This window comes from Sesamum indicum, linkage group LG4, assembly GCF_000512975.1.
Source record: "Sesamum indicum cultivar Zhongzhi No. 13 linkage group LG4, S_indicum_v1.0, whole genome shotgun sequence".
NCBI classification, from domain to species: domain Eukaryota; kingdom Viridiplantae; phylum Streptophyta; class Magnoliopsida; order Lamiales; family Pedaliaceae; genus Sesamum; species Sesamum indicum.
The window spans coordinates 1,310,976-1,326,909 of record NC_026148.1 but is presented as its reverse complement, the minus strand read 5'-3'; the positions used below and the strand labels follow the sequence as shown (position 1 = coordinate 1,326,909).

At 38.6% G+C, this 15,934-nt stretch overlaps 1 protein-coding gene across 4 annotated transcripts; it reads left to right on the top strand.

The window, feature by feature from the left end:
* On the top strand, positions 848-15,507 carry LOC105159790 (ENHANCER OF AG-4 protein 2). 4 transcript variants are annotated; one of them, XR_002286885.1, is made up of 12 exons: positions 848-1,240; positions 2,058-2,134; positions 5,416-7,377; positions 7,465-7,969; positions 9,046-9,154; positions 9,473-9,585; positions 9,653-9,840; positions 10,930-11,785; positions 11,874-12,354; positions 13,782-13,951; positions 14,050-14,128; positions 15,073-15,507. XR_002286885.1 is itself a non-coding variant. In XM_011076979.2 (12 exons), the coding sequence occupies exons 1-11, from the start codon at positions 1,130-1,132 to the stop codon at positions 14,112-14,114; spliced, it is 4,563 nt and encodes a 1,520-aa protein (XP_011075281.1). In that variant the 5' UTR covers positions 850-1,129; the 3' UTR covers positions 14,115-14,128; positions 15,073-15,507. The 4 variants fall into 4 exon arrangements, 2 of the variants coding, with proteins under 2 accessions (XP_011075281.1, XP_011075280.1); XR_002286884.1 differs by having other exon boundaries at positions 14,050-14,135; XM_011076979.2 differs by having other exon boundaries at positions 850-1,240; positions 13,856-13,951.

Genomic DNA, 15,934 nt, shown 5'->3' with positions numbered 1-15,934 from the left:
TACCTTCATTTACAAATCGTAAAGCAAGGTTCGAGGGTTCGTTTTGGCAAATCCGGTGTCGTTAGGCTGCATGTGTTAGCTTTGTAACAAAAAAAGAATCATTGTATTTTGACTTATCTAGATGAAGATATGATCGTTTGACCAAACATTGCCTAATCTATCTGGGTATATAGGGATGTAGTTACCTGTTGACTAAAGAGTCAATTCTAGCCGAGCCTTTTAGAATTTTCTGAAGATTTTTTACTGCGACATGTCTTGACATGCCAACCACGTGTATGATAACTAGGTTTGCTGAAACTGACTTTATCCTTAGGCTTCCCAAATTAGAGAGATACTACGAGTTTGTGATGTAAAGGGCCCGACCTATGGGCTGGTCTGGCTAGGGTTGGAGTCCCATCTCCTTGCTCTTGGGCTGAAGGTAAATCTTTTTTAGGGGGCCTCAGTTATTATTTTAATTATGGGAAATAAATTAATAATAATTTATATTTTGTTGTTATAAATTATTAAATTTATTATTGTTTGTTTCTTTGTTAAATGAAAATTATTATTGTTGTTAATTGAATGAAATATATGTTGAAACTTTTGAATGTTTTTTTATTTAGAAACATTTATTAATATGCTATATATATGTATATATGTAAAATAGTTCGGGCCAACTAGTTTTTGAATTCGATCCAATCGATTAGATTAGTGTAATTTACTCGGTTGAATTTTTCATTTGACTCTGAAAATATTGGTTATGGGAAAACATGACGAATAAATAGGTTTAGAAGTACTATTGTACCCCTGCTCCGGTTGTGTATTTCCCCGTTTAACCTTTTCCTCCCAATTATATGATTTTCACAACAGATATTACATACATGCTTACACACAGTATTTGTCTTCTCTCATCCACCGCCACCGCCACCACCACCGCCTCATCTTTTGCATGGAAAAGGTGTTCTCTTTTGCCTTCTCTATGTGATCGGCGGAGCGCCTAAAGGAGAAAAGACAAGGGCGAGTGCCGGATACCTGCACCGTTTCTCGGGGGCTGCCCCGGATATCTAGTTTCGTGTCTAGGGTTCTTTGTTATTGTTCCATTGGTATTTTTTGCTAATCATAGGGAAACGGGGACGGGAATTGGAGGGGCATGGCTCCAGGGCGCAAGCGTGGAGCGAAAGGGGTTAAGACGAAGAGCGAGTTGAGTTTGGGCGATCTCGTTTTGGCCAAGGTCAAGGGTTTTCCTGCTTGGCCTGCCAAGGTACATTCTTAATCACTTCAATTCTTTTCTGATTTCCTTTACATTCTTTCATCGCCCGCTTTCAATTGATTTTTCTATGTAGATTTCCTGCTCTTGAGAATTTTAGTTTCTTTGTGTGGAATGTGAATTACTTGGTTCGCTTTTGCTTGAGCTTATCACTTCATGGAGTTCAGTTGAGTTGCTAACTTTGATTGGGAAGTACTCCCTCAAGGCAGATTATAATTCTGATAATCTTGCACTTGTACCATCGACTATAATCATAAGAGGGGCCAAACAGATTTATTGGTGTTTTCCGTACCAGGTGTTGGTGCTTCGGGTAAAACATTATTTTCTAAACTGTCTGGTTTAAGGTCCTGCGGCAGTGGAGGCAAGTATAGGGTTAAAGAAGAAACTAAGCTAGTTATAAATGTGTTATCTCTATGCATTTGCATCCACTCCCGCAGGCACGTGTACGTCTTTGGCAGACATGAATGCCATAGCATAATTATCGTGTATGGTCCATGTATCTGCATGTCTCCAATTGTTGATCTTGCTTCTCTTCAGGGTTTTTGTTAGTCTCACTGTGCTGCCACTATGATGACACACTGCCAAATATCTGCCTATTCGTTGAAACTAAACGAACTTATTTTTCTCTTGATCTTATCTGTTGGGTTATTAGAATCCCGTGCCACGTGTTTTATTTTTCTGGTGTTTGTTTAGTTGTACATTAATTTACTAAAATTGGCTAATGGGTTATTCTGTCGTGGTTTTGTTTTGTCTGTCATGATCACATGTCAGTTGTTTGTTCATTGTGTAACCTTATGGCTTTAACCTCCAGATTAGCAGACCAGAAGACTGGGAGCGTGCGCCTGACCCTAAAAAGTACTTCGTCCAGTTCTTTGGGACATCAGAGATGTAAGCAACTTTCTTATGTCTTTCCTTTTAGTTGTTCAAATGCTGAAAGGACTCGACTCCCTGGGTGACTATGAAGATAAGGTTCTTTTGATGTTTGTAAGTGAACTTTCTCTGTGCTGGCAGCAATTGTTCATTGGGTTAGTTAGTGACAGTAAAATGAACTGCTGAAGACCAACTAACTATTCTTAGCTTCTAAATGACAAACTTGTGTTCTTTGCATCTCCATTATTCTTGAACATTTCAGAAGTATAGCAAGAGGGCATAGTTATTAATGGTGCGCCATGGCGCAAGGCGCGTGAGGCGCAAGCCCAGTGCCATTTTCAGAAAATGGCGTTGGGCTTTGTCATGGCGGCGGAAAGGCGCTTTCTGCGAGGCGCGCCTTCTGCAAGCGTCTGGGCGAACACCAGTTTTTTTCAAAGACGCGGTAGTGGCAGAGGGCAGCTACAGGGGCGGGGTACGCTTGCGAAGGCTGCGCCGCTCTAGGGTTCCGGCGACAATGCCGATCTGGGGCTTTGGTGGCGGCTACTGCGCAAAACTAGGGTTTCACACAAGGTGAAAAGAAAAAAAAAAAGAAAAAGGGAATAAATATTTAAAAGAAAGTTACAGAGAATGTAGGGTTTCTTTAAACCTTTTAACTTATTTTTTCTAAAAAAGTTACAGAATAATGTAAAAGAAAAATAAAAAAAAGAAACCGAAAAGAAGAGAAAAAGCCTTACTAGTTGTTTTACACATTTATTTTATAATATAATGATTAATATAATTTCTAATATTTATATTTAATTGTTTGTGTAATATTGAAGTTAAAAGATATATTTATATATGATTATATAATTTATTTATGCAAATTTGCGCCGTAATTTAAAAATGCGCGCGCTGCGCCATGGCTCCAGGGCACCTTTGCTCCTTGGTGCGCGGTGCGTCCTTAACAACTATACAAGAAGGGACCTTTAAATAAGCTGCAGGTTGTGACTGTGGCTTCCTTTACCTTTTTGGGGCTTCTATTTCTTCTAAGGATTTTCTGTGAGACTTTTGTATCCATGCTGTTCTAAACTTTGACTTGCATTGTTATTCTCTCTGCCTTTTCTTTTTATTTATGTAATGGTGGTGATAAGATTTAATATATGAAAGTTAAACAGACTAAATCAGTGTTTAACTTCTCTCCCACTATAAAAGATTCTAGATGGAGGATTGGATGGAGCCTGTCCAATAAGTACCAGTTTGATGTTTACAACAAACTCGGGTATCAATTGGAGCATTTCTAATAACTTGTGTCGAAATATTAGAGCATTTAGAGAAACTCATGTATAAGTTCGATCATGGCAAACTGGCAAAGTCAGGTATTAAAATGATTTTTACACGTGACTGTGGTGTCCCACCATTATTAACAAGGAAGCATAATTAGAATCTGACTACCTTGTATGGTAAAAAAAGCTCCTGACATTCGTGTTGTGGATACTGGATATTGATGAGGAAATAACACATTCTATGTTATCGATTTGTATGTTACATTATATTTTTTTTTTGTAACATTGGAAGCCTATATGACTTGCCTTCTAAAGATTCTTTTGGAAATAAAATGTCTCATAAGATTACTGAATATCCTGATTCTTTAAAGATCCATAGGAAATTATATATACCAAGTTAGAAATGAAAACTTGGGATGCTCGTTCAATTAATGATGATCTGAGGCCGGTTAGTAGTCTTCTACGTTATGTCTGATGGAAGAAAATGGAAGGTCATAGAAGTTTCCCTTTTTGCACTACATTTGCTTCAGATTTTCAATTCTGCATGAGGATGCCTTAATAAATGAGACAAATGTTCATTAATCTTGAAGATGATGGGATAATTTGATTTGCAACTACAAATGGTTTATGTTCATATATTCTTGGTATAATTCTGCTGAAGGCTTATCTTGTTCAGGACCGTAACTGAAGTATATACATTTATATACACATATAAATATGTATATATATGTTTTAGGAAATATGATAATCTGTCAATTCCGTCATCATTTGGCTTTTGATGAATGATCATATAAATACTATAAATACTTGCCAAATAAAAATTAAATGGGTTATGATAGACAAAACGAAATAGAATGAATTGGGATTGGAGATGGAAAAGAAACTTAACAAGTTAACTTTTTACGGTTGTCAATAAAATGGTGAGATGAGATGGAAGATGCTGAGAGGAGATTCAGTGCAATTGGAAAAGTAGGGATGAGAACTTTGTGAATTTTATATTAATAGATATGATTATTTTGTAAACCGTCACTCTTCTGTGATAAATTGTATTAATGAATGCTTAAGAGCGGGAAATGGATGCAATTCTGTGATATATGAATGTTTTGGATGCGTCATTTAGCCACTGATCTTTGTGTTTAACTATTGCTGGATATTTGGACCCTTTAGAGTTTAGAAACAATCCTAATGGTGAAGCGTCATATTATTTTAATTTACTTATAAGTAATCCAATAAGGAAATGGTAAAACAGCTAATGTTTGCTATAGTCATTAAGATTTTGTTAAGTTTTCTCTTGCTGACAGGTAAAACTGAATCAAATTTGTGCTGCAATCTTCTTGTTAGCCAAGTACTTGATCCATTGGCATTTATGTGTTCTGTAGTGTTGTGCCTTTTCTTGGATGTATCTACAAGTTATACTGTACATTTATTTAGAGAATTCTTATGCTTTATTTTTAAGGTTTTGGACCTTTTGTCATGTTCCATTAACTTTTTATTTAGAATATTTGGTCCTTGATCTTTTGCCTTTACCTTGCTTCTGAAAATGGGGGCGCTTCTTTACTTTTGCTTGATTTTCTTATTAGCCGTATAAGAACTGTTTTTCCTTGGATTTTTTGAAAGCATATTTTAAAATTTATATCTAGTTATATACAACTCTTGATATGTTGAAGTGTAATTCCCACCTACCACTTTTACCACCATTTCAGTAACTAGCATCAGGATATGACAATCAGAAGGTGGGTGCTGGTGGTGAATCATCTAAATGTGGGGCAACTTTTCCTAGTTCTTGCTAATATGATGTAATTACATGTGGTTTCCTTGATTAGTAATTTCATATATGAAGATGTTCCGTTGATAGGATGTGAGCTGCATATTTGAGCAATTCCCTTGGAAACATTACCTGTTTTTGTAAAAGGAATTGATATAAAGCTACTTCCTCTTATCTTGTTCTTGATGTGCTTTATTTGTATTTATTTCCATATTGGCTTGGATGTGACAGAAGAGTTTTTAATATTTTCTTTGACTTTTCTTCCCTTACAGAGCTTTTGTTGCTCCTGCGGATATTCAGGCATTCACCATTGAAGCAAAAAATAAATTGTCCGCTAGATGCCAGGGTAAGACAGTCAAATATTTTGCTCAAGCGGTGAAGGAAATTTGTGAAGAATTTGAAGAGTTGCAGCTCAGAAATTTAAATGGGGTGAGAGATAAAAGTGCACTGTCTCTTGCGTCTGAGGCACATTCTCTTGATCCTGTGGTAGATGAGGCCTCAGGGATTAATGGAAATGATGGAAGTGACAGGAAAGTATCAAACTGTAAGTTGGAGATCAAGGGGTCTACGGACGTGGGCGCTGCTTTAGAGCGGTGTTCACAAAGACAGGGTGAGGTGGAATGTCAAGATGTAAAGCCTTGCTTGTCAGATGACGTGAATCATAGTTTGTCTCCACATGTATCTTCAGAAAAGAGGAGCAAGCCCTATACAAATACTAGTGATCTAGTAATGGATTCAGTACCATTATCTAGCCCATCGCATGATTCCCTTGTTAATGAGGATGATTCTCATGATATCAAAGTGGCGGGTAGGTCTTCTGATGATGACCATAATAAATTGACAAATGGCCTTAAAACTAAGCTGGCAATTGGATCTAAGAAGAAACCTGCGGGTGCAATACGTAGGAATAGTGGCTTAGCTGTTCCTCATGATCGTACTGGAGAAATGATTCAAAGAAAATGTGTTTCTGGTGGCAGCATGAAGGTCTCATCTGCTGGTAATTCAAGATCAGGTTTAGATATTGGCAGTGAAAGGAAGGAAAAAAAGTTGCTGAAAGTTAAAAGGCGTTCTGAGACAGAAGATAATGGTCGAGAGGATGCTGAAGTAAGTTTTGAGGAGCATAATAAAGCTATCTCCAGGAAAAAGATAAAGGCCCAGCATGGCCGTGAAAAACAAAGGTTTCAGACAAATGAAGCCTCACCTCCAGGCAAAATGTCAAAATGTGCTGATACTGGAGATGGCGCTAGCATGATAAGAGCACGAATAAGCAAGAAAAGGGATTCTACTAGCCCTGATGTTCTTGATGACAAAATTACTGGTATAGAGTCTAAAAGGCTAACATCAGGTGGGAAGGCTGAGAATAGCCGACTCCTCAGGCTGCAGATGAGTACAAATGACCCCAAGTTTTCCAGTGATGAAGATGATCTACCCCCAATAAAGCGCCGGCGCCGAGTATCAGAAGCAATGTCTAGTTCTGCTTCAATTTCTGAAAATAGATTGGGAGGTTCCGCATCTCGGCAAAGTGATATGGTACTTCCTAACAAAGTCCGGTCCCCAGTTATGCAGTTACCAACAAAGAGGAGAGCTGTCCGCCTATTTGATGATGAGGATGATGAATCACCTAAAACCCCAATTCATGGAGGATTTACAAATAAGGTTTCTGTTATTCCACAGGTGTCAGATTCAAGAAAGAAGCCTGTAATGCATAGTGAAAGTTGTGTCTATGATCAAGGGGTCTCAAAAAATTCAGGACCAGTTGATGATGGGATAAAAGAACAGGTACAATCTGGTCATATGTCCAATAAAGTGTTATCCCCAGCAACTCAGCAAGATACAGAGAAGAGGACTAGAGAATTATCAGCTGCACATGTAATTCCTAGTCCACTGCAGGACACTGAGAAATTGCCCTCTATGGAGGCTAAACCAGTTCAAATTTCTCCTAAAAGGTCCCCTTATTCTATTGGTGGTACCAGGCTGTCAGCAGAAGTGCACAGCAAGCACTCCAGCAAGGCACCTGCTAATATTTCTCAGAAGAAAACTCCAGCGGGAGACAGCAGAAGTGCTTCAGCTTCTGATAGATCAACTTCATTTCTCGCTCAATCACTAGGTGACCGAAGCAAGCCAGCTTCTTCTGGAGATAAAAGTAAAGCTACTCCAAAGTCAGATTTACGGATCAATGACTCTGTTGTTGTAGTCGGGCCTCCAAATGAAAACCACACATCGTTTGGTGAAAGGTAATAAGAAGTTCTTGGTGTACTAAAGATTAGTAATTATGATTATTTTTGTTACTGTTGCTTATGTTTGAATTTGCCATTGCCCAGGCTGGATGGTGGTAAAGATGGCAAAACAAGTTTTCTGGTTAATTCGAAAATTCCTGACTCGGTCATGTCCATGAAACATCTTATTGCTGCTGCTCAGGCAAAAAAAAGACAAGCACACTTGCAGAACTCTCATGGAAATCCTCTGCTTCTTTCATTTCCTGATGCTGACATGTCTGCACGGAGCCCGAGCCCGCCCCCTGCTACACTAGCATATGAATCAAGCAACACAGTCCAACCTGGTGTACAAGGAATACATTCAACTTCTCCATGCGCTGATGTTCACCAATTTTCATCTATTAATCAACATGAGAATGAAGAACTTGAGGAGAGGAGGGTGAGTTCAGGCAATCTGGGTACTGGAAGTTCCCTAAGTGGGGGTACTGAGGCCGCTGTTGCTCGGGATGCTTTTGAAGGGATGATAGAGACACTGTCAAGGACGAAAGAGAGTATTGGTCGCGCAACTCGTCTTGCAATTGATTGTGCAAAGTATGGTATCGCCAATGAGGTAGGTAATAAGTGTGTAATATCTTCCTTCTATAGCTCTCCCAGTTTGATTAGTCCTGTCATAATGGATATTGTTCACAGATGTTGAATAGATGGCAAACCCTTGTGCATTTAGCCTTTATCAACTTTGTGAGGTTTATTATGTTGGATCATCATTACACTTGTTGTGAGGTTTATTATGTTGGATCATCATTACACTTGTTTGATGAGTGTATTTTCAAGGGAGGCTGAACACTTGTGTAAAGATTTGGTTAATACCATCTTTTCCGATTTTAAAGGTTTTGCCAAAAGCCAAAAAAAGTGATGAATTTAGATGCTGCACGAAATTCTACTATTGCATGAAAAGGTAGATCAAATTGGGGGTTAGTTCATATATGAAGAGCTAAGAAGATGACAAAATTGTAGCTTTGTCTAATATGTCGCGGGAAGTAAATAGAAATGCTGGCTTCATGTACAAAGCAATGCAGTTGCACTTTGCAGTACTGGGGTTTCTGAAATGCTTGCTGGAGATGGAAAAGGGCTCAAACCTTATATCATTTGACTGGAACAGGGAGATGTTATGGCTTCAAAAGATTTAGAAAACATACTCCGTTGCAAAGCAAGCTCTCTAAGAAGAGTTTTTGTGTAATATTAGCTGCCTGGATGTGAACTCAAGAGGATGAAGTAAGTGCTGTTGCTGAAACAAATAAGAAATAACAGGAGAGTTTGATAAAAGTAATTCCCATTGAATAAGATTCTTAGGATTCTTAAGAGCATCCAATTGCAAAGGAAGGCCTTCTTACAGAAGACCTTTTCTAAAATTTCAATTTGTCCGGTTTAACCTTTATCTTTGTTCCAAATTTAGCATTAGCACAAACTATTAGCAGACCTTAAGGAACATGAGTGGTTTGCTCACTTGCTTAGTCTATGCAACCATTGGTTAGTATGATACAGCTTACACTGGGCCAAGGTGCTTTGCAGTTGATATTATCTATGTTATAGCTTTTGTATCCGCATCATTTTCTTTGTTGAGTAAGGCATCTAATATGCTGTATGTTTTCTTGGAAAATTAAAATCTAAAACGCTCCATTTATGCAGGTTGTGGAGCTTCTCATCCAGAAGTTGGAAAATGAGCCAAGTTTACATCGCAGAGTGGACCTTTTTTTTCTAGTTGACTCGATAACCCAGTGCTCACATAGTCAGAGAGGTACAGAAAGTTTGATATTGTATTGCCACAATAAAATAACCTCTCTCACATTTACACACTGTTGCCCGCTGCACCCCTCAACTCTCTTTCCTCTTTATTGATAGATGTGAATGCTTGAAATCTAGATCATTAATGAGTTCTGGTAATGCTGTCTGATCATTCTAAAATATATACGCCAACTTAATTCTTCTGTTGCTGTCATCTTTCTTTTTCCCGCAAAAAAACATGAGATAAAAATCTGGCCCACCTTCTCCTTTTTACTGTTCCCATCCAATGGAGATTTTTTCTCATATTGTTGCTTTTTTTAATCTTCCTCAGGAATCGCAGGAGCCTCTTACATTCCTATTGTTCAAGCAGCATTGCCCCGTCTCATTGGAGCTGCTGCTCCTGCTGGTGCAGGTGCTCAAGAGAATCGCCGTCAGTGTCATAAGGTGACTATAATGTATGTAAATATGAGTCTTTAGAATTGGTGCAGAATTACTCACTTACTTTTCTTAGGTCTTGCGCCTGTGGCTTGAGAGGAAAATCTTGCCAGAATCTGTTCTTCGCCGTTACATGGGTGATATAGGAGTTGTAAATGATGATGCATCTGTTGGGTTGTCGCTGAGACGTCCTTCTAGAGCTGAGCGGGCTATTGATGATCCTATCAGAGAAATGGAGGGAATGGTTGTTGACGAATATGGAAGGTCTAGAGCTTACTATTTGTTCTCCTTCAGTAATTTTCTGTTTTCTATTCCGCCTTTCATCATTCTTTTAGCAGAATTTGGTCTTTCTAGCTCTCTCCATTTCACTTGCAATAGCACCAGGTGACCAGCAAACTAATAGAAATATGTGGTTGGTGAAAGTTTTGTGGTTGCTGGGCCTGTTCCATATTATTTTAACGGCTAAACTGCCTTCAGTAACTCAGTTACGAGATGATTTATAACAGAATTTTCACAACTTTCTATGGTTTTAGAGATTATGGGCTCCTCCCAGGAACAAACCACCAGAGTTTCCATAACACTAACAGAGACTGTGACTTCAAACAAAAAATTCAATAAGAAGTTCGATCGTCCTTTATGGGTAGAACTTGGAACTCAACTGTTGCCCTGGACTTTGGGAAGTAGATCTTGGTATTTATTTCATTTATCTATGACTTGGGTACTCGAGTGAGAAGTGAAGTAAATTTATAGCTTGATTACTCTCATATTTTCTGCTTGGATGCCCGTATAACTAAGAGTGCAATCAAATACTATGTGCGTTGTTCAACAAACCCTATATTATGTGGTTTGGATCAAGTTGGATGGTATGATTGTTGATCTACAGTTCAATCGCTAGTGATGTTATCTCCTTTTTGTTTGGCTGTGTAGCTACAAATGTTAGAATATTTTGCTGAATTTGGTTGTTTATTGTGCTTTTGAGTTGCTCTCTGGTGAGTGCTGTACTTCATTTACTTAAAGAATAATGGATTGCGTTTTATATTTGCGATGCTGCCATGTGATTACAATATATAATTCTTCATTGTTTAAGTACAATTTCCTATCCCTTTATCCGAGCTTATTCATCCATTGTGTTGACTCTGCTTCTACATTGAAATTAAAATTTCTCAAGACATAATAATTTATATCACATATATCTCTAAGTTTCTAGGAGTGAAGTGTATCGTAATGAGTCAGTGTGCATCTAGGTACTTTTTTCTTGATGGCTTCATAATCATCTTTGCTAGACCATCTTAATTCCACCATGCTGTCCTTGATCTAATGTTCATATATTTTCCTGTTCCGAATTGGTTACAGTAATGCTACGTTCCAGTTACCTGGATTGCTGTCAGCTCACGTGTTTGATGAAGAAGAGGAATATGAGGATAGTTTTCCCACAAAGTTATGCAAGGAAGATAATGATACATCACCTTCTGAACTTGCCCCTGCTACAAGCAGAGATCCTGAGAATCACAGTGTTACTCCAAGTGACAGACGACATTGCATTTTGGAGGATGTTGATGGTGAACTTGAAATGGAAGATGTTTCTGGGCACCAAAGGGACGAGAAACCACTGTTTACCAATGGTTCTTTTGGGCTTGGTGTGCTTGAGCCAAATTCAGATGGGATACTTGAATCAGCCCCTAATAACATGTCTGCTGAGTGGATGCCTTCGCCGGAGGGCTCTCCACCATTGCCACCTGGATCTCCGCCTGTAACTCCGCCTCTACCCACTTCGCCACCTCCATTGTCACCACCACTCCCACCACCACCCCCACCTCCTTCACCACCACCACCACCGCCACCACCACCGCCACCGCCCCCATCACAGCATCATCTATTTTCTCGACCAGCTGTCTGTCCTCCTCCACCGCCTACTGGTCCTCCTCCGCAACCTGTTGGACCTCCGCCACAACCTGCTGCTCCACCACCCACTGGACCTAATCCCCAATCTGTTGGTCCTCCACCACCACCTGTTGGACCTAACCCACCACCTTTTGGTTCTACGCCGCCAGTTGGGCCTCCTCCACCATTGCCTTCCCAGCAATCATTTCCGGCTCAGCCTCCATTGATGTCTCAACATATGCATCCACTTCCATCTGCGATATCACATTCCCCACGATCAACTTATCCTCTACCTTCTTTACAGCATGAGATCGGCGCGACGGCCTCTGTAAGTCTTCTGGCTTTTCTGGTCTGTGCTTATCAGTTTATGTTGATACAGCATTGATTCATATAATTGTAAGCTCTTATATTTCCAGGGAAATCAGTGTTCCCATGTGGTTTCCAATGCTCGTGGGTCCCATATAGATGCATCTGCCAGAAATGAAGTGTTGACGCAGCAATCATCTTGCTTTCCCCCTTCTGGGGTTGGTATTGCACGAGAACATGTTGGCTATAATTCATCAAGGCATGGAGACTATAGACAAGGTGAGGCATATATGAATCCACAAGCTACACAACACAGGCCACCATTTGTACCTGGTCATGCACCTTTTGCACAAAGGCCTGTGCATCCCGAACACCTACCTCAACGTGCACCTAGTCATTTCTCCTATCCAAACTCCGTCCAGCAACATCAATATCCCCCTTACTCATTGCAAAACTTTTCGGATGGTCCCCGGCGATATGCTGCTAATGAACAAACGCAAATGCAAGTAAATGAGTTTAATGCGGATTGTCCGCGTGGTGGGTGGATACCAGGAGGGAGATCATGTTCCGGTCCACCTTATTCGAATGAAGGTGTGTACCATTGTTCTTTTTTTTAATCCAGGTAGATATTCATGCTGAAGAGTTGTTACCAGCCTTATATTAGTTTGTATGCTATAGTTAATGAATTTCAAAGTACTTTATGTATTCAGATGGCTGACATTGACATGCTTTTAGTATAATAACTTACCCAGTGAATCATAGGACATAGAGAATATATGAATTAGTGCAGTAATAGCCACGACTTTTAGGCAAGTATTCTAACATTTACCGAGGGCTTTTGCTTCTTTACGATACCTTTGATACGTGGAAGTATATTCACGTGTGAGCTACCGCTGTACATGCAGTGTCCAACTTCTGATATATTTCCTGGTTTAGTTGTTAACATTTGTATAGGAATTGCCGACTTAAATATATATGTCGTGAAGTAGGATGAAGCAGTTTGAGGTTTTGTTTTTCCATAAACTTCCCTGCATTTTATTGCCTGTTGCATAGTTGTGCTGTTTCCGCTTAATTTGTGCCAATTTGCTCATGCTTGGTATGCGTAGCATCAACCTTAAGAGTGAAAACACACCCTTAGATAGCAGATTGTTAATACAAATTACAATGCCTGAAGAATGTATTTCAATTTGGCTTCTGTCTATTATTTTAGATTGGTTAGTACCAGGAGAACTGAAACTCTGTTTTTGAGTGCCAAACTGATGCGGAAATATAGTGGATAGTTGGTGCTCGTCTTTCCCGAGGACCAAATTGATTTGTAACTATAATGCTTGAAGATTGTATTTCAGTTTAGTTTTTCTTTGTAATTTTTGATGGTAAGTACCAGAAAATTCACACCAGGTCTGAAAACTTGATTCAGGGTTGACTGTTGTCTTGCCTTTGTAGGATTGAAACTTTAAGCTTTTAGACGCACTTTGAACACACATTCTGAGTGTATGTGATGCTATATTTTGCAAAAGGGAAAAAATATATATTTGCTTGGAAACATTGTTTTGAAGAAAATGGACTCTAAGATTTACCTTTCCTATAAATTTTATTTCCTGCAAAAATGTACCTAGTGATTTCCCTGCTCTACCAGTTGTGCATTTTCTCGGCAATACACGAGGCTATCTGAGAATTTTTCCTAGGATGCGGGTCAAAGTAATAGTAATATTTAACTACAAGTGAATGAGTTGTTGATATGTATTTTAAAATGGTCTCGAAGAAGCGGTTTTAAAAATTAGAATTACAATACCCGAAAAGAGAGTGATGATGATGGATTTTTTTCTTTCCTTCTCTTTTTGTTTTTTGCCCTCCTGGCATTTCGGGTTTTCCTGTGGGTTTAACACTTCTCTTTCTCTTTTATTCTATGGAAATTTCAGTATTCTCCTTATTGTAGACATCTGAATGAATATATTTTTCTGTTCATACTTTTCCTGGTGTTCTAACTCAATTGGTGATCATTGCCTTTGATCTTGAAGCTGACCCTACAACAACTGGAACTTTAGTGAGTCAACGTATTTTCATGAGTATTTATAGTGTTATCTATTTGAAGGTTATTTTGGACCTCCTCGTGAAAGACCTCCTGCAAGTGTTGTTAATTTGCAGCCCTCTGCCCCAAATAATCTGCCTTCTGCTGCTCAAATCCCAGGTAATCTTTCTGGTATAGAATGCTTGTTATAGCGTGAGTTCCATTACCACTAGTGCTGCAACTCATGTTAATTCAACTTGGTATTCTGTCTGTTACAGTTCATGGTGTTCCTATGATTCCCTGCAGACCAGACATGCCTTCTGGCAATTGGAGACCAGCATAGAGTTATTATGAGAGGTCCATGGTCGGTTTCTTTTATTCTATCTTTCTTTTACACTATCTATGTGGGCAAACTCGTCATCTCTGCTTTTGTGAAAAAAATAATTCATAATGTAATTGAAATTTCTTTTTGTAAGATAGTAACTAGATTACTTGTTTGACAAAAAGATCTGGTGCAAAAAACACTGGGAGAGTGACAATATGCTGTCCGTTGCATAAACAAGCTCTTATTTGAAACCGATTATGCCGAACTTCATATATTCTTTCATAGGTGGGATCTGTAGAAAATAAAGAAAGTGATAATCAAATTTGATTGAATTGTAGAAAACACAGAGATGAATCAGGGTGCTTATATGCTCATCAACTTGTAGTGAATGATCAGGAGAGTTATGTTATTCGTTTATCAAGGGAAAAGTTTGAGTCTCGTGGAAAGATTTGGGTCTAATGAGCAGGAAAAAGACAGTTGGATTTTGGCATGAACTTCATAGGGATTAGCACTTACCATCCAATTGTCATCTACTTGTTAGCTACATCCAGTTTGGATGCAATCTGTGGGGAATAATTTTTGAAATTATGATTTGTTTAAACAGAGTTGCTTTTTCTTGTAACTATCCCCAAAGTCACAAATATCTTTCTATGAAGGCTGGAAGATAAACTGGAATGCGGTCGAGTTTTTTCCGCCTTATTTGTATGCCAATGAAACCTGCTCAGGAAGCAACGCCCTTTTCAAACAACAATTACCTTATTGTTTTCGAACAATTTCACACCACTTTTTATGATAAAAAACCTATAGTTATATACATGCACATATACAATTATTTTTCATCTGCTTTTAGGTTTCTTATTCTACTTCAGCATAGATAACCAGGTTAATGTTTTACTGTTAGACAGACTGTTGGCGTTCTTGTTTCTCATGCTGGATGGTTAATTCTTGCTCATCTTTCAAGTGTTTATGGTTGTAGGTGTGCGAGGAGTTGGGTGCAAATAGTGCTCCAAGAGAAATATTGTTTTAGATCAGAATGGAATTAAATTGGTGGGAAGTTCTGCAGACGCTTTGCAGGATTGTATATTAGAAATTGCCCTGACAAATGCCTTCCTGGGCGCATACTAAGTGTAAGCCCTCTTTGCTTATTATACCAATGCTTGTAATTATACCGTATATCTCATAAACCAGAATTAGTGAGGACTACAGTTTAAAGCATTGCTAATACTAGCTTTCTTTTTGACTACTGCATTTTTAATTCTTCAAGCCGCCTCGATAGTACATGTTTACCTTTTTAGTGTACTCGTGCTGCCAAGTAAAGAGCATGTTGAAACATTTACTATGTAAATTTTGTCCCTGTTAGTTATAACATACAGTTACGAGATATGTTATAAATTTTGCTTTACTGAGATTAGTACTTGACTCATGCTCTCCAGCGGCACTAAGTGCATCATTTTGTTTCTGATCTCCATTTCTTCTGAATGCTGTACGCTTGATTCGTGAAGGCTGTGAGTTATTTGTTTTTGCATAAATGTACTGTGTACTTGTCTCGACGGTGCATTCAAATTCAGGTCATATCTATAATATTACTAAATAATTGCATGCAGTCCGTTGAAATAAATTTAGAAAATATTCCTTTCTGTTTTTTCTTTTCTAAACACTTTATCGTATCTACTCTGTCTAAGCGTCTACCATTATCAACAGTAAAACGTTGCACATAATACACGTAGCAAATGCACTCTCCTGGATAATTTATGCTTTTGGGAAATTAAATTGCTGATCACGTAGTGTTATCTTTATCTTGGTGGAGGAGAAATTTTGATGCCTACTTGTACGCAATT

Coding starts and splice junctions, on each gene's coding strand:
- LOC105159790 (XM_011076979.2), top strand. CDS start 1,130: ATGGCTCCAGGGCGCAAGCGTGGAGCGAAAGGGGTTAAGACGAAGAGC. Junction 7,378..7,464: donor CACACATCGTTTGGTGAAAG/GTAATAAGAAGT, acceptor GCCATTGCCCAG/GCTGGATGGTGGTAAAGATG. Junction 9,586..9,652: donor ATCGCCGTCAGTGTCATAAG/GTGACTATAATG, acceptor TACTTTTCTTAG/GTCTTGCGCCTGTGGCTTGA.